Below are 18,122 nucleotides of genomic sequence, written 5' to 3'. Positions count from 1 at the left end.
AATAAGACTCTGTCTTATTTGTGCATACATTTGTCAATTTCTGTGTGTTGGAATCATTTTCATCCAAGAGAAACAATATTTATATTGATAGAGATCAATCCATTTGATAAAGAGAGAACCTTATTTTACAAGCAACTAATTATTAGTTACTAATTGAACCAAAGTGACTTTTTTTGTCATGCCTATACACCACAGGTGTCAAACTTGCGTTGACACCATGATGTGTCACGGTGTTGCCGTGATGTGACATTTTTCCCTTTGCGGAGTGGGGTAGGCATGGCCTATGCGTGACGTATCTGACCAGTTTGATACCCCTGCTCTATACTTTCTGGAAAGTAGCTTATAGCAGTTATATCCACTTTAATACATATATAAACAGATGTAAAGACTGACGTGCTCATTTATATTGGGTGAAAGAGTGAGATATTGAAGATTTATTTCAGCTGAAATTTGCAAACCAAGATTACTTAAGTAAATTACTTACTTACTCCTCCGCCCCCTTCTTTTTTGAGGGTATTATTTTCAATTCGGACCAAATATGCATAACATCCATTCCTTTTATTTCTGCAAATAGTTACCATTAAACCACTGGAGTCCCCATTAAAAACTTTTTGAAAATGACATTCACTTTGTTCCAAATAATTTAAAAATGCCAAACATCATACTGCTAGATTTATTGCTGGCACTTTGATGAAAGCGTCTTTTACTTGTTCTGAGATATCAGTTCCAAGTGGAGCTCTAAATGATAACATAAAACACTATAATTAAACACATAACACAAATTCAAGAACGTAGAGTTAATCATATATTACAAATATTTGCATTTATGGCTTCTCTAAGACCCTCTCACATATAATGAAAACAAAAATTTATACAATTGAATAAACCACATTGAAACAATACATACACCTCTCTTTATTTTACAATTTACAAACTCAGTTTACAATTTATGCAAATACCTTTTTGTCATTCAACATACCAACTGGTGCTAGCACTATTTTACCACTGAACACCATTACAACTTTTGATAAAGGCATTTCTTTCTCAAATAATAATTATATTATTTTTACTAGTTTCGCAAAAGAAATACTTTACAATTTTGAACATTATGTAGGGAAAATAATCTGATTTATTTATTAGTTTATTAAATCTATCGGCCACCCATCTTATCAGAGGGTAAGTCTTTAAAAATCTATCTGATAAGGGAAGAACATATTCTGTGCCAAATAATTATTAATCATATGTAATAATTGTGCAAAAATAAACTTGGCATGTTTTCCTAATATTACAAGCTTTTTAGATAACATTCAAATGCTCCGGATCAAATATGGAACATTCTATCTAAAGGAAAAACAAACTGTCAACCTAGAACCTAGACTAAGGAAAGGGATAGCAATTTATGTGTAACCCTGAACAGGCCTTTCTTTTAGGAAAATATATTATCTTAGCCTTCCCCAGTCTCATGCTTTGTAGATGTACAATGGCTAAAGAAGTTGAGTTCCAACATAGCTTGGAGATTCCAAAGGGAAATGATTTGGAGGTACATTTTTAAAGAATGCAATATATACCACCTTTTTAAATCCCAATTTTTTTCTAATTTTGAGCAGCATATAGACAATAAAGCAGACCAAGAAAAGTTCAATGAAATAATTTACTACTTACTTTGGTTCATATCTGAAATGTTCTACATTATGAAAGATATCTAATCCTGCAGAAAGCTTTTCAATTCCATTCCTATAAACGAAATATTTATGCAAGTACCATAAGTAAAACTATTTCATTTCTCTGTTATCTTACAATGAATACAAAGATTTATCACACTGGCCACAAAAAAAGTATTGGCAGTCTTTAACCATACTGTCTTATTGTCCATTAGATATTATTCTTGTTACCGTATTTTTCAGAGTATAAGACGCACCTTTTTTCCTCAAAAAAGAGGCTGGAAATCTGGGTGAGTCTTATACATCGAATACAGCATTTTTTGCCTCCTGAAGCCCTGCCCCTTCACCAAAATGGCCGTGCATAGTCTTATGGAGGCTTTCAGAGAGTTCCTGGGGGCTGGGGAGGGCAGAAATAAGCAAAAAACTGACCATTTTTTGACCCACCCCCCCAGCCCCCAGCAGCACTCTATAAGCCTCCATAAGGCTATGTATGCAATTTTTTTTGACAAAAAACAGGCTCATTTTCATGAAAAATGGCCCATTTTTTGCTTGTTTTTGCCCCTCCACCACCCCATGAGCACTCTGCAACCCCCCCCCCAAGGCTATTCATGCTTTTTATTGGGAAAAAAACGGGCCCGTTTTCGTGAAAAACGGGCCATTTTGGGGAGGTTTGCAGAGTGCAAAAACTTTTTTTTTCCCTTTTGGAAAGCTCTTTAACTGATTGATGAGAATTACATTGATCAAGTTCTGTGCCAGGAGAAACAAAGTCTTAGGGGCTGCAGATTGTCAGCGATTTCCTTCTCCAGCACATGGATAAATACACCTGGAAACATCTACCTAACTACCTACTCTCTCTCACTCCCTACCTACTGTATTTCTCCCTCTCTCTCTATTTCTCTCTCTCTCCCTTTATCTACCTACCTACTCTCTCCCCCTATCTACTGTACTTCTCTCTCTCTCTATTTCATCTATCTATCCCTCTACCTACCTACACTTTCTCCCTACCTTCCTACTGTATTTCTCTATATATATATCCCTCTATCTACCTACCTACTCGCTCTCTCCCTATCTACTGTATTTCTCTATTTCTCTCTCTCCCTACCTACCTACACTCTCTCTCCCTACCTACCTACTGTATTTCTCTATCTATCTCTATTTCTCTCTCTCTATCCCTTTATCTACCTACCTACCTACCTATCCCCTCTCTCTCTCCCTACCTACCTATTGTATTTCTCTCCCCCCCCTTAATCTACCTACCTAACTACTCTCTCTCTCTCTCTCCCTACCTATCTACTGTATTTCTCTCTTTTTCTCTCCCTCTCTATCCCTCTATCTATCTACCTACATTTTTTTAATTTGCCTCTTCAAAACCTTGCTGCGTCTTATACTCCGGTGCGTCTTATACTCCGAAAAATACTGTAATCTAATTATTTTGTCTATAAGAAGGAACCTGAGGCATCTTTCGTGCAATATAAACCTCTGATTTCTTCACATTTTTTATCAAAAAAGGCAAAGACAGCACTCATTTTCTGGAAAACTATGATGCTGGAGAGGCCTTGGTGCATAATGAATTATAGATATTTACCAATTCTATATAGGGAATGCATCTCAAATATTTAGTTTCAACAGCCCAGCAGTCATTTGCCCTTAAAACCCACCCCAGGGATGCTTCAGGACCTGTCTCTCCCTCATCCCAGAATTCCACAATCCCATCATGCACCACTTCTGAGGCTCTTTGGATCTCATTTTATGGAAGGAGGGCAGGCCATGTGTCCTCAGCCTGCACAGTGGCAATCCAAATGTGGCTGCCATTTTGCCTTGCCCTCTTGTGGCAAAATGGCAGCTGCCAGCCAAAATGCTTTACAGGTCTGAAGTGCTGCAGAAGATTTTGACTGCTGCAGAAAGCTTTCTGCAGCACTGTCCAGAGCTTGCAAAATGAAGCAGTTTGTCCTGAGCCATGTGGCAACCACCCAAATGCAGCTGCAATTTTGTGGGCGGGGAAAAATGGCGGCCACTTTCAGAATCTTACCATGCAGCTGCACAAAGAAGCAAGTTATTCCAGCCCTCTGGAAGGCCTTGAAACTCTTCAAAAGGTAATTGAAAGGTGAGTGAGAAGAATGTTTAATCTGGTATGGTTGGAATTAGGCCTAAGATGATGGAGGGTGGGAGTGGGAAAACTCCTGTCAGGACCCAAAGAGGGAGAAGTGAAGCATGGACAACTCAAGGGTGTAGGAAGCCTTCGGAGGGCCAGGGCAGGAGGGCCTGGGCCTGTGCTAGGCTTACAACTGTCTCCTCAACCAGAGGGTACCGCACACTCCACTTAACAACCCACATGTTAGTTTAATGATTCATTGAAGAGAGCAGGGATGGGGGGGTTGTTTGGTGAAACATTTCATTACAAGACTGTTATGACATGTGATCATAATGGGCAGGTTCCATTACAGTTGTATCTCAAGGACTATCTGTTCCCCAAAAACATATATATATATATATATATATATATATATATATATATGTATATGTATATGTATATGTATATGTATATGTATATGTATATGTATATGTATATGTATATGTATATGTATATGTATATGTATATGTATATGTATATGTATATGTATATGTATATGTATATGTATATGTATATGTATATGTAGGTATGTAGTTATGTAGGTATGTAGGTAGGTAGGTAGGTAGGTAGGTCTCTAGTTATTCGGGTTTTCTCCCGCGTAAAATTGGAGATGTCTTGGCGAGAACACACCTCCACCCAATCAAGACACACCTCCACCCAATCAGGACACAGCCAAGCTCCCACCCAATCAGTTCAAACCCCCACTGGCAGTTAAAAGGAAGAAACAGCCGAGATCTCACATTACTCCTGGAAGCACCAAGCCTGAAGATGACGAATGAGACTTCGTCGAAACGTCGCCAAGACATCTCCAATTTTACGCGGGAGAAAACCCGAATAACTAGAGACCTACATACTAACACCCGCGAAAACCTCAGAAAACAAATATATATGTATATGTATATGATGTATATGTATATGCATATTTATATTTATATGTACATACACACACACACACACACACACACACACAAAGTATATGATGTTGCCCGTATAAAAATTGTTATGACTTACAGATATGCTTTGGAAATAAATCATAACATTTTGCAATAATGCATCTCCTTCAAAAGTGAAATTTTTTTTTCCTTACCATGCAATCATAACACCATTGTCAGTGCAAAGCTTTGGAGGTGGACAAACCAATGTGAAATTAGTAGCATCTGCTAGAAGTTGCAGAGATCTACGGACATATTGGTTACTTGCGACACCTCCTGAAACTACCTGAAAACAAAGTTGAAAGAGAAACCCCATAATAGTAAATAGTCTATTAGTGCATGTCTTTCAGAATTATTTATGATAGAGAAAAAAGATAAACTTTTATGCTGTAATGTAAATCCTCATTACCACACGGTTGGTAACTCAGTTGCCACAATACTTATGAAACTCAACAGATATACATTTAAATTGCTGAAATCATATTTTGAAGAATTCAGTGCTGTCACATGAGATTACTCAAGTTCTTGGAGAGACAAGTCTGCTGAACTGCTATGAGATTTGGCAATTATGAAAAAAATCCAGCCATTTATTTATTTACTTAGAAGCATGGATTTTCTGGAGATCTATTCTCCTTTACTCGCATTTGGATTACACTACTATTTCTAATCCAGTCCTGTTAAAGTCCTATAAAATGTCCTTGGAGATCAAGACATTAATATTCTTTTTCTAATTAAAAATTCTTTTATTTCGTTTCAAATATGCAGACGTGTCTGAAATTTTTTCTTAAATGAAGAACAATTCTATTGTCAACATACATGATTCCACAGAAGGTAGTTGTTGTGTTTTATTGAGGAGGAATCCAAATGCTCTTCACTTTATGTATTTTAATAATTGTAGTATGGAGCTAAATAATGACAAATGTACTAATTCATCAAACTCCAGGATGGAAATAGCCAAAGCTTCACAAATCAATAATGCTTGGTTCATTGACAATCTCTTCAAATAGCTATAAATCACAATTACATTAGTCTCTTGGAGCAGATAAAAAATTGATGAGCTTTTGCTTTAAACTATCATCTCCCCTGAAAGTCTCAATACAACATGGATGATTCTCCATGCTTTCCTTGATACTCTAGCCAGGGCTGGACTGTTTAAAATTCTTTGGATATTAGGATAGGACAACACAGGACAATATAGGATAGGATGAGCCACAGTGATGCAGTGGTTAGAGTGCAGTACTACAAGCTACTTCTGCTGCCTGCCGGCTGCCTACAAGTTAGCAGTTCATCTCACCAGGCTCAAGGTTGACTCAGCTTTCCACCCTTCCAAGGTGGGTACAATGAGGACCCAGATTGTTGGCTGCAATATGCTGACTCTGTAAACTGCTTAGAGAAGGCTATAAAACACTATAAAGGGGTATATAAGTCTAAGTGCTATTGATGTTTCTATTGCTTTGGGAAGGGTAGGATAGGATAGGACAGGACAATCTTTATTGTTGCTTTGTTCTGTGATCACACTGGCACACATTAAAAATGAAATTCTGATGTCTTATTAGGATTTATTGCTTAAATTAAACAATTTTTCCCCCAAAGAGAAATGAAGCCTCTGAAATAAGAACTTTCTAACAGATAATCGCAATTAAGCTCATTTTGTTTTAACATGTGAAAAAGAAGTTATTTCTTAAACAGAATCCCTGGAAGGTTTTGTTTTTAATATCATAACCAATCTGGTACTTTATATATTAGGAGTTTTTTGTTTTTTTTTAAAAGATACTTGATACCAAAATGAACCTAAAATAGGAATGAAAATTCCCAATCAATATTCCTGTGCAGGCAATGAATGCTGGTGAACAAGAGATGCAGAGCAGTGAGAGCAAGGCTATAATGCCCAGGATGCAATTAAGGAATATCTGCAGCCAAACAGTCTCTCTTCAAACTAATTTCTCCCAACTGTAAGCAGAGTTCAGTCCTGGAATATTTTACCTCCTTCATGGTAGCAAATCCTGATCTTACTTGAAGTCTGTTCCTTGGCCAGTTTACTATTTTCCACGATCAAGAAGCAGTCAGTCTTAGAATCTGAGATAATGAAAGGTGTAACCTTCACACAGAACTTACCAAAGTTTCTTTCCCTGGGGGTATGATTCCTTTCTCTTTGCAGAAGAGAATAGCCCGATGGGTTCGCTCAACAATGTGAACAGTCATGGTATACAGGGCTGCCGCGGCAATGTCCGGAAGACAGGAGAGATGTTGCCCTTCCTGAAGGCCTGCAGGAATTACCATCAGATAAGATCAGTGGCTAAGATGCTGAGTTTATCAATCAGAAGGTCGGCAATTCAGCGGTTCGAATCCCTAGCGCTACATAATGGAGTGAGCTCCCATTACTTGTCCCAGTTTCTGCCAACCTAGCAGTTTGAAAGCATGTAAAAATGCAAGTAGAAAAAATAAGGACCACCTTTGGTGGGAAGGTAACAGTGTTCCGTGCACCTTTGGTGTTTAGTTATGCTGGCCACATGACCATAGAGACATCTTCAGACAGTGCTGCCTCTTCAGCTTTGAAACAAGGATAAGCACTGCCCCCCCCACCCTAGAGTCGGGAACAACCAGCAAATATGTGCGAGGGGAACCTTTACCTTTAAGATTTTTTTCAAAGCACAGGACATGCAGTGGTGGGTTACGAACAGTACTCCCCAGTACCGGCGTACCATTGCCTGCCAGGAGCACCAGGTACCATTCTGGTACGGTGCTTTAGAGGGCCCCCTGTCCCCCCGCGTTCTTTACCGGTATTTGAGGTTTTTGGGGCTTCCGCACACGGAGTGTACTGCGCCTGCGCAATGCTCCGCCGAGCAGCTGGAGCATCACGGAGGCGTCACAGTGTCACAGGTGGTAAATATGCATGACACACTGCATGCGTTCATGTGGTAGACGCCCAGCTCCATTGCACTGTACTGGTTACTGCAACGGGATCCAGAACCCACCACTGAAACCCATACAGTTTGTGACTCTTTGGGCAAATACCTTCTGCCTTTTCTTCTTTTGAAATCTTTCTAGTGATTTGGCTTCGCAGACCACCAAAAGAGAAGGTGCAATCACGGTATCGCTGCATGGGGATTGTGAATTTGTATCGCAGAATGTCACCCTGCTGAGCCAAGGTTTCTATTGCTCTCCCACCAGTCATGCCAGAGCACTCTGGATGATTATGTAAAGAAAGACTTCTAGCTACCTTAAAAAAAAAGGAAGAGAAAAATATATCTGTTCACAACAGATTCAAGAAATATTTCATTTCAAGTTTACAACATTAATTTTTTTAAGCAATCTTTCTTATTAGCTTATCCAACATGTAGTTTTGACAAAGTAAGTGATGTGGATTTTCATGTTGCAGCACAAGTGAATATGCTTCATATATAAATGAACTGTGCTGACTTATGTCAATAAAATTAATCATTTTTTAAAAAAAGAAATTGATAGATCTGTGATGGCGAACCTATGGCAAGTCTGTGTTTACTCCTGGGTTATGTCCTAATAGTAGTCATGCAGCAGACACCCTGACAGTGTACCAGCCCTACTCAACTTTTAGATGGTGCCTCAGTATATCACTCAAAAAAAATCTCATCTTAAAAATGTTGATATGTCAATAATCTATATTAAAATGAATCACCTTGTCAAGCATGTCCCCTGGTGCGATGTCCTTTGTTTGTCCAAGGAGAAGAAAATCTGAAACTCCTTGTGCTACTGCCAGTATACAATGACCCCCCGAGAGTAAAAGGACAAGAAAAGGAAATGTGACGTGATCCGTCAGTCGGACGGTGAGCGCATGTGCTTCCATATGATGGATAGGGATAAAAGGTTTCTGATGCTTCTTCACCAGTTCTAAACTGTATTTCAATCCAATTCCAAGGCACAACGCAAGTCCTGGCATCACAGTTGTTGCAACAGCCGAGATATCCTCCATGCTGACGCCACTGGCTGAGACTGCATGTTGTACTACCCTTGCGATATTTTCTTGGTGAAGCTGCTGTGCTACTGGAGGAATAATGCCACCTGTTCTAATTAGAAGCACACATCTGCATGTGAAATCTACAGGCCTGGTTTTAATAATTTTATAACATAATCATATTATATACTATATCATCTTAATATATTACTGATAAGAATTTACATGTAATACTATTGTAATTAAATCAACATGTTTTATATGTTGGCATATGTTGGCATAGAGTGCAGTATTGTAGGCTACTTCTGCTGACTGCCAACTGACTGCAATTTTGCAGTTCAAATCTCCCCAGGCTCAAGGTTGACTCCGCCTTCCATCCTTCCGAGGTCGGTAAAAATGAGGACCCAGATTCATTTAATAATAGCGCAGAAGGGTTGATGTCCTGCCAGTCACCTTCCCCCCCCTCCCGTCTTGCCTGATTGTTCTGCAATATTATCTTTACACTTCTGACAGATACTGCCAGTACAGGTACTCCTCAACTTACAGCAATTCATTTAGTGACTGTTCAAAGTTGCAACAGCCCTGAAGAAAGAGACTTGTGACCATTTTTCACACTTACGACTGTTGCAACATCTCCATGGTCACATGATTTACATTTGGATGCTTGACAACTGACTCATATTTATGATAGTTTCATTGTCTCGGGGTCATGTGATCCCTTATTGTGTCCTTCTGACAAGCAAAGTCAATGGGGAAACCAGATTCATTTAACAACTGTATTATTAATTTAACAACTGCAGTGATTCACTTAACAAATGTGGCAAGAAAGGTCATTAAAGGGTGCAAAACCCACTTAACTAATTTTTCACTTAGCAATATAAATTTTGGGCTCAATTGTGGTCTTAAGTTGAGGACTACCTGTATAGTTTCCCTAACAGCAATGAAGCTTGAGATTAATTATCGGTCATTAAGAGAATGACCTAGAAAACTAGAAAAAGGGTGACAGCAACCTAACATAATTTGCTAATATGAACCACAGGCCATTTTCCAGATATCTATGAATGGAGATATAAAACATGATATAAAATAATTCATATTCCATTTATTGGTAAGTTTTAATTTCCTTAACTGTACTTCCTCCTTGCTCCCAAAGGAGGATTCTATAAGCATGTAATGTTCCTTTTCTAAAAAATCAATTTTTACCAGCATAAAATAAAATTTTACAGTTTTTTTTATTAAGTTTTAATAAAATGTTTTCTCTGGATGCCTTTAGTGGTTCAGTGATTCAAACTCCTAGCTCAAAGCCCTAATTCTAAAGCAAAGTAGGATCAGATTTCCAAAACAGAAAAAATGCAAAGAATACATAAAAATGGCAATATTTATACAGTACACACAGTCACCCAGTGGTGGGTTTCAAAAATTGTTGGAACCTACTCTGTGGGTGTGGCCTCCTTTGTGGGAGTGGCTTGCCACACATGTGACCAGATGGGAGTGGCTTGCCGCCCATGTGACCAGATATGAAATTATGAATTAGTACTTAGGTCGGTCCAAGTAGCTATTCAGAAACTCTGGCATTGAAACATGCAAGTCTTAAAGCTGTCAAGTTACAAGATCCTTGCCAGTGATGGGTTTCAAAAAATTTTGGAACCTCTTCTGTAGGTGTGGCCTGCTTTCCGGGTCTTTTGGTGGAACCTCTTCTAACCGGTTCAGTAGATTTGACGAACCAGTTCTACCGAATAGGTGCGAACTGGTAGGAACCCACCTCTGCAGTCACCACACAAATAGCAACACAGTTAGGCAAATTATAGCAACTGAAACATATTTTTACCCACAATAAGAATTACTTACTTTAAATGAACATCAGTTTGAGAATGTAATGCTTCTCCTAAAATGCTACCAGTTTCATCTACCACAGCAGCTCCTGTATCATCACAGCTGGTTTCTATTCCCAGAACTATTTTAGTAGAAACAGATTTGCCAACGTGAAAGGAGACCTTTCTTAAATAATTATTCCAAGAACATATAGGAATCTTCCATATTCTTCCCAAACTGGGCGCTGTTAAAGATTTCAGAAAATAAGGACCCCTGGAAAGAAACTGTATAGAAATGAATTTTAGAAGAATATCTACTAAAATCTGTTTCCTACACATTTTAAACTCAGGTGTGTTTCATGCTGATGAAATCACGAAGCAGTTGTTTTGTTTTTGGTTAAAAGGGAAGCTATGACTGATATACAACAACAGGTATAAATAGCATAGACATAGCATGCTAAATGTTTTGAATGAACTTAGAACTAAGATACATATGGAACCTTGCCAGATAGCCTCTGATAAACGAAGTCAATAGGGGAAACTGGAGTCATTTAACAACCATGTGATTTATTTAACAACCGCAGTGATTTGCTTAACAGCTGTGACAAAAATCTTGTAAAATAGGTCAAAACTCACTTAATTAGCTTGCTTAACAACATAAACTTAGTGCTCACTTATGATTGTAAGTAAAAAAAACTACCTGTAATCCAATCATTAAACAGAAGTCAAGATATCTTCCCTCAAAATTGTGGAACATTTTCCTGTCATTTAGCAATAGCAATAGCAGTTAGACTTATATACCGCTTCATAGGGCTTTTAGCCCTCTCTAAGCGGTTTACAGAGTCAGCATATCGCCCCCACAGTCTGGGTCCTCATTTCACCAACCTCGGAAGGATGGAAGGCTGAGTCAACCTTGAGCCGGTGAGATTTGAACTGCCGAACTGCACCTAGCAGTCAGTTGAAGTGGCCTGCAGTACTGCACTCTAACCACTGCGCCACCTCGGCTCCTTATTTCCTTGCACTCAGAAGTGTACTAATCTGTTATTGGAATATAATTCTTCCTACTAGTAAATACAGTAAATATAGGTTGCTATTGCTAGTGTTGCAAAAAATTGAATTGAATATCTAGGGCCCTTATTGTTACAGCAACAAATAATATAACACAAAATCCATACAAACTTGGCCCGTTTTGTAAACCTTACATTTGGAATGAATTCTGTAAAAAAATTTTAGAAATGGGTTGGCTGCCCTTCATGAAGTGCAGCCTATACATAAAACCTGACATCCCTATGGAAAATATTGCTATCTACATCCCTATGGAAAATATTGCTATCTACAATAAGATGTAAAAACTAAGCATTGAAATCAGCTGAATAAGGTAAACATTTAAAAATAACTGAGAATATTCCATATACAGTGTTATTTACCTGTGTCCAAGCCATGGTTTTCGAATAGGCTTTATGAATTCACATGTTGCATTTCAGAGTCTCCTAAGATAGGCAAAATTTGAAATAAGAAATCTACATAAAATAGTATTTCTCACGCACTTTCCCATAAAAGTGAATTAAATAGCTTAATTCCATATTTCTCATTTTTGCAACAGTGCCTGAAAATCCAAAGACAGCTGCAGGTAATTTGGGTTCAGTTACAATCAATAGTGACTTCCATTACACTATTATTGAATTATTGCATATATTATTTTTATGCTTTTAAGATAGTCATATAAAAAGTATGCCTACAGAACTGGATTTTGACACATTGCAAATTCAACAAGGGGGATTTCAGCAGTAGACCAGCAACTGAATTGTGCTGATTCTGTATTTGAAATCAGCACCTATTTAACTGTCTCAATATATGTTTTTGACATTCAATGGTCCTGAAAGATAATTTTTAAAAAGGCCATACAGCCTCCCCCACCTTGATATCCACAATAGGTGCATATGCATACATAATTTAGATTTCAAGCACCACCCAATTCATATGTCTATGGAGGTTCTCAGTCATCCAGCCAGGTCATGGTTATCCTAGAAGGTGTTTTTTTTTTCAAAAGGCAACTGGATTTTCTTTGTTTTGCTTGAAGACATTATAGAACTGAAGAAACTTCTTGGATGAGAAGCAAAATGTCTTCAAGTAAAACAAAGAAAGTCCACTTGCCTTTTGAAAAAGCACCTTTGGGACACCCAATTTATAGATTTCCAAAACAAATAAATAAAACCCTTTAATATTCCTTTTAAAATATATCCTAATCCCAAAGCACATTTTGGCTTAACACGTTGTTCAAATCCATCTTATTTTGTTTTTGTTCCATATGACCACACTACTACACAGAAATCCCAGGGCACGTTAATTTTAATTATTAGAAATAACAAATGCATGATTTTTTAAAATCAATATTGTTTTTTTTTTACAACTGTTTCCCACTAAAGCCAGGTTTCAATTATAATGAACATAAAAACTACAAGATTAGTATTTATAAACACAGTATTAGAATTGAATGTGAATACAGGAATTATCCATGCTAGAAATATTATATCTTTTTCTTCATGGCAGGAATACAATGGTTTTAATGAGTATGCGCAAACTCTGAGCAATCTTAGCATAGGCTTCCTGTAACCACTAGTTTTAAACAAGGTAATTAGATCATAATCTCATTATTAAATTGTTTTAATGTCTATATGTTGCTTTTTTCTTTTAAAAACCACTGAATTTCTATTTCTATGAGTGTACACCAGGGGTGTCAAACTCACATCGTTACTTGTCGTCACATGATGTATTGCAACTTTTTCCCCCTTCGCTAAAACGTGGGTGGACATGGCCAGTGCGTGATGTATCCAGCCCATGGGCTGTGAGTTTGCCACTCCTGGTGTACACTATTATCTATATGACAACAGCATTTTCCAACAGAGCCTTCTTAACCTGATAGTCTCCAAATGAATTGGACAAATGTGCGCCGACAAAACCGCGGCGAGAAAACCACGATGTCAAAATCGCGCCCACAACAGCGCACCGACAACAGCGCGCCGACAAAAGTGTGCCATCAGCAAACAACACAAAAACAACGTAATAACCCTATCCATAACCCTAACCCTAACCCTAACCCTTACCTTAACCGTAATCGTGCTTTTGTGGCTGCGGTTTTGTCAGACCGCTGTTGTGGGCGCAATTTCAACATCGCGGTTTTCTCGCCACGGTTTTGTCGGGCGCGTATTTGTCGGGTCACGAATTGGACAACCAATGACAATTTGTATGAAAATCAGTTTTGATATTTTTCAAGATGATGTATTCTGCACAGGAACAGAATGGGAACCAGAAGTACGTGTGCTAGAAAATCAAGGTTTAATTTATAGCTTAAAACTGAGATACGTGAAAATAAAAGGCTACCACACCAAGAGGAAAAAAGGGATTAGGATAATGTATTCAACTAATGCAATTTTTAATATATATATTGTTAATTGTCCCTTTTGTTTGTATTTTTTTCAAGTGACAAATGAACTTCAAAGAGTCATCCTGTTTACTCTAAATATGGTACATGGAACAAAAAGTAAGATGTGGAAGAAGGGAGAAAAACAAACCAGCTTCATGTGTTTTAAAATTTTATTTATATCCCAAACAAAACAAAACAAAACATAATGCTACTTTCCCCCTGTAATGGTGAGCAAGCAGGTTCTTAAAACATTTATCTATTTGCCCTTGCAAGCCTGAAAAATAATCATAAGTGCAGAAAAAAAGAATAGACTGATAATATATAATAAATATACTAAGCAATGCTTCACAGTTTCTAATGCCCCCAAAAACATTATAAAGAACTCCTTTTTTCTGATTTCAATGATTCAAATTAATGTAAATTTAACTGGAGAGCTAGTGGTTAAGGCACCAGGCTAGAAAACAGGAGTCTTATGAGTTCTAAGTCTGCCTTACACATGAAATTTGGATGGGTAGTTTTGGGCCACTCATGCTCTCTCTCAGCCCAACTCATCTCACAGGGTTCTTCTGGGAGAAATAGGAGGCAGAAGGAGTATTATGTATACTTGCTGCCTTAGTTACTTATAAAGTAATGTCAGAATTAAGGGACCTCTATAACTGTCTAGTTTGGCTCTGCAACCAAACAAGACAGGCACAGACTTCAGAGGATAATTAGAACTGCAGAAAAAACAATTGCTAACAACCTGCCTTCCATCGAGGATTTGTATACTGCAAGAGTCAAAAAGAGGGCTGTGAAAATATCTACAGACCCCTCACATCCTGGACATAAATTGTTTCAACTTCTACCCTCAAAAGGACGCTATAGGGCACTGCACACTATAACAACTAGACACAAGGACAATTCCCCCCCCCCCGAATGCCATCACTTTAAACACTTAATTCCCACGACACTGTCAAACTATTTACTAAGACTGTATTACTATTCTTCTTCTCATCCTTCCTATTACCTTTCTCTTTCCTATTACCTATCTCTTTCCACTTATGACTATAACCATGTTGCTTGTTATCTTTAAAATTTATATTGTTTCATTTGTTTCCTGGTGTAATTTGGTTACTTATCAGTAACCTATGACTATCACTAAGTGTTGTGTCTTTTTTATTATTATTATTTTATTTTATTTTTTTTCAAAACAAACACAACACATAAAATCTTCCATTTTTACATACTGTAGAAAGTGTATCAGTTGGTTTCAAAAGACCTTCGTGCATCTCTTCCACAGTCATCAAGCATAATTCATATTAACTGAAGTATTTTAACTCAGATATTTATACATATTACCATCATTATACCTCCATTTAACTACAATTGTTTAATTGTTATCCCTCCTTCCTTCCCTCCTTCCTTCTTTCCTTCCCTCCTTTCTTTTCTCCTTCTCTCCTTCATTTCCCTCTTCCTTTCCTCCTTCCTTCCCCCCTTCCTTCTCTCCTACATTCCCTCCTTCCTTCCTTCTTTCCTTCCCTCCTTTCTTTTCTCCTTCTCTCCTTCGTTTCCCCCTTCCTTTCCTCCTTCCTTCTCTCCTACATTCCCTCCTTCCTTCCCTCCTTCCTTCCCTTTCTTCTCTCCTTCCTTCGCTCCTTTCTTCTCTCCTTCCTTCCCTCCTTGCTTCCCTCCCTCCTTCCCTCCCTCCTTCCTACCCCCCTTTCTTCTCTTTCTTCTCTCCTTTCTTCCTTCCTCCTCTCCTTTCCCTTCTCTCCTTGTTGTATCTTATGGTTCTTGATGAATGTATTCTATTTTATTTTTCTTTGTGTACACTTGAGAACATATGCACCAAAGACAAATTCCTTGTGGGCCCAATCACACTTGGCCAACAACGAATTCAATCCAATTCTATCTCAAGATACCTGTACGTGGGAAGCAGTACATGAAATTAGCATGATACTGGGTAGAGAATGCGCTCAAGCAGCTGTTATTTAAGAAGCGCGGAAAGAACGCTGCCTCGGGAACGCCTCCATCCCTCCCCCAAGGAACATCCGAGATGGGATTATTTTATTTGGCATCATATTAAAACAATTTTTAAAAAGGCAGGGTTGTATCGCACCTAGATAGGAAGCACATGCTAGAGCAGTGTTTCTCAACCTTGGCAACTTGAAGATGCCTGGACTTCAACTCCCAGAATTCCCCAGCCAGCATTCGCTGGCTGGGGAATTCTGGGAGTTGAAGTCCAGACATCTTCAAGTGGCCAAGGTTGAGAAACACTGTGCTAGAGTGCAGTGCGGATTCTCCAGCACGTGGTTCATGGATTTCAACCTACATTCAGGTTAGCTCCTTGCTTCCCGGAGGCGTCCTACGGAATAAGCTTGCATTTAGCAAGAGGGGCATCCCTAGCCATCAAAAGCACTTGCTCCGTTTCCGAAGTCTTTCTCGGCCGAACGCCCTCCTCCACCTCCAACCCCTGCCCGCCGCATATTCACCTCACCCTTGGGGCACCCGCTCATTGTACGGCCTCCACGGAAGAAATTTTTTTCCCCCTTCGGTTCCGGCCATGTGCGGGGAGAGGGGGGGGGAGATGGCCCGAGCTTCGGAAGAGCCATGGTCACGTGAGGGACGACGGCCAATCGAATTACAAAACAAGCCATGGAACCCTTCCCCCCACACCCCCCAACCTCTCAGTTTCAGAAGAGGTGGCAAGGGTAAAGAGGGTGGTTCAGAGTGGCAAACGCCCTACATTTCCGGTTTGGTGGACGTAGACCGCTTGCATTTCATAGGACGCTTGCTTTGAGAAGGGGAAGAGGGCATAGTAAAATTGACGATTACCTTTGATTGGGATTAGATACGCCTTTCCGAACGAAGCCATAACAAAACAAAACAAAAATATGGGCAGTGATGGAGAGGTTCCACGCATAGTCGCTTTCGACGCGTAATTGTAGGCGACGCTTGCGTGTTTTGTTTTGTTTTGAATGGCCGGGGAGCCAAGATACAAAAAGTAGATCGATTGTGGATGCCATAACTTCGATTTCCACTTCCACTCTGTAGTGGTCTGTGATCTGCTATCGTAATGTTTTCAACAATAAGGGCCAGCTGTTGCAGCATCAGACTGTTGCTGTCTTATAGCTATCTTCACATGTGGACCAATGCCTTACAGATCCATGTTTTCTCCAATTGACATGATTTTTTTAATTTATGTGATTTAATTTTAATTTAATTTTCACTAAGCCATTACGTGTGCTGAGTTTCTGTAACATGCTAGGGCAAAATGAGCTTGATGCATTGTGTTATCCAAACTGATTAGAATCTCCAGCACCTTCATATTATATTAAACTGGTCTGTTTAATAAGTGACAACCAGTTGGGTTGATAGAGGTAAGTTTTATAACAGGATTTATAAATCATAAAGCTGCCCCATGGTTCCTTTCCACAGAACCATTAAGTGCTCCAAATGAGCACTGCTATGAAAACATCGAGCATATAAACCTGTCCAGTTAGATTTTGAATCCTTAGGTTAAAAAAGTAAAGGTTCCCCTTGCATATATATGCTAGTCGTTTCCAACTCTACTGGGCGGCGTTCATTTCCGTTCAAAACCTAAGAGCCAGCACTGTCCAAAGACGTCTCTGTGGTCATGTGGCCGGCATGACTAAACGCCAAAGGCGCAGGGAATGCTGTTACCTTCCCACCAAAGGTGGTTCATATTTTTCTACTTGCATTTTTAAATGCTTTTGAACTGCTAGGTTGGCAGAAGCTGGGACAAGTAACGGGAGCTCACTCTGTTACATGGCGCTAGGGATTCGAACTGCCGAACTGATCAACAAGCTCAGTGTCTTAGCCACTGAGCTACTGCATCCCCTTTGAAATCCTTACATTCTCTTATATACAAAAGTTCCTCTATGACGTTCTCCTTGTAGAAAGTCTTGAATTGGCAAAATAAGTCTTGATCCCATCCTAGCAATTAATTCACACCTATTGTTATTGGCGCTACAAGGTGTTTATCTAGACAAGTAAAGATAAAAACTACAATGCACCCCAAGTTGTGTTGATCTGAGCATAGTTTTCTAAATGTGGAAAAGCATATCAAATATCAAAGAATATCAAATTGTCATAGATAATCAAGACAAGGTTGGTCTTTTGATGGTGCTGGCCAGCCTGCAGTATTCCAAGTTAAATTCAAAACTTCAGTCACTAAATGAAGCTTAATGACCAGTTTTAAGTTGATGATCTGTACCCTTAATATGTATCTA

General features: G+C 38.9%; 1 protein-coding gene across 8 annotated transcripts; it reads right to left on the bottom strand.

The window, feature by feature from the left end:
• Positions 1–546: 546 nt before the first annotated feature.
• OSGEPL1 (O-sialoglycoprotein endopeptidase like 1) lies at positions 547–16,463 on the bottom strand. Of its 8 annotated transcripts, none has more exons than XM_087707901.1 (10): positions 16,362–16,445; positions 13,571–13,750; positions 11,894–11,956; positions 10,504–10,751; positions 8,380–8,767; positions 7,740–7,944; positions 6,840–6,988; positions 4,880–5,010; positions 1,663–1,734; positions 547–738 (listed from the first exon to the last, which is right to left on the bottom strand). In XM_087707901.1, the coding sequence occupies exons 3-10, from the start codon at positions 11,906–11,908 to the stop codon at positions 660–662; spliced, it is 1,287 nt and encodes a 428-aa protein (XP_087564027.1). In that variant the 5' UTR covers positions 11,909–11,956; positions 13,571–13,750; positions 16,362–16,445; the 3' UTR covers positions 547–659. The 8 variants fall into 8 exon arrangements, with proteins under 8 accessions (XP_087564027.1, XP_087564023.1, XP_087564017.1 ...); XM_087707897.1 differs by having other exon boundaries at positions 13,571–13,787; positions 16,367–16,445; XM_087707891.1 differs by having other exon boundaries at positions 16,367–16,445.
• Positions 16,464–18,122: the final 1,659 nt, after the last annotated feature.

The sequence above is a fragment of the Thamnophis sirtalis genome, unplaced genomic scaffold (genome assembly GCF_051295495.1).
Source record: "Thamnophis sirtalis isolate CommonGarterSnake01/CBP01778 unplaced genomic scaffold, rThaSir2_p1.2 scaffold_1, whole genome shotgun sequence".
NCBI lineage: Eukaryota > Metazoa > Chordata > Lepidosauria > Squamata > Natricidae > Thamnophis > Thamnophis sirtalis.
Note: the sequence above shows the minus strand (reverse complement) of the source record. Positions and strands in the feature narration are given on the sequence as shown.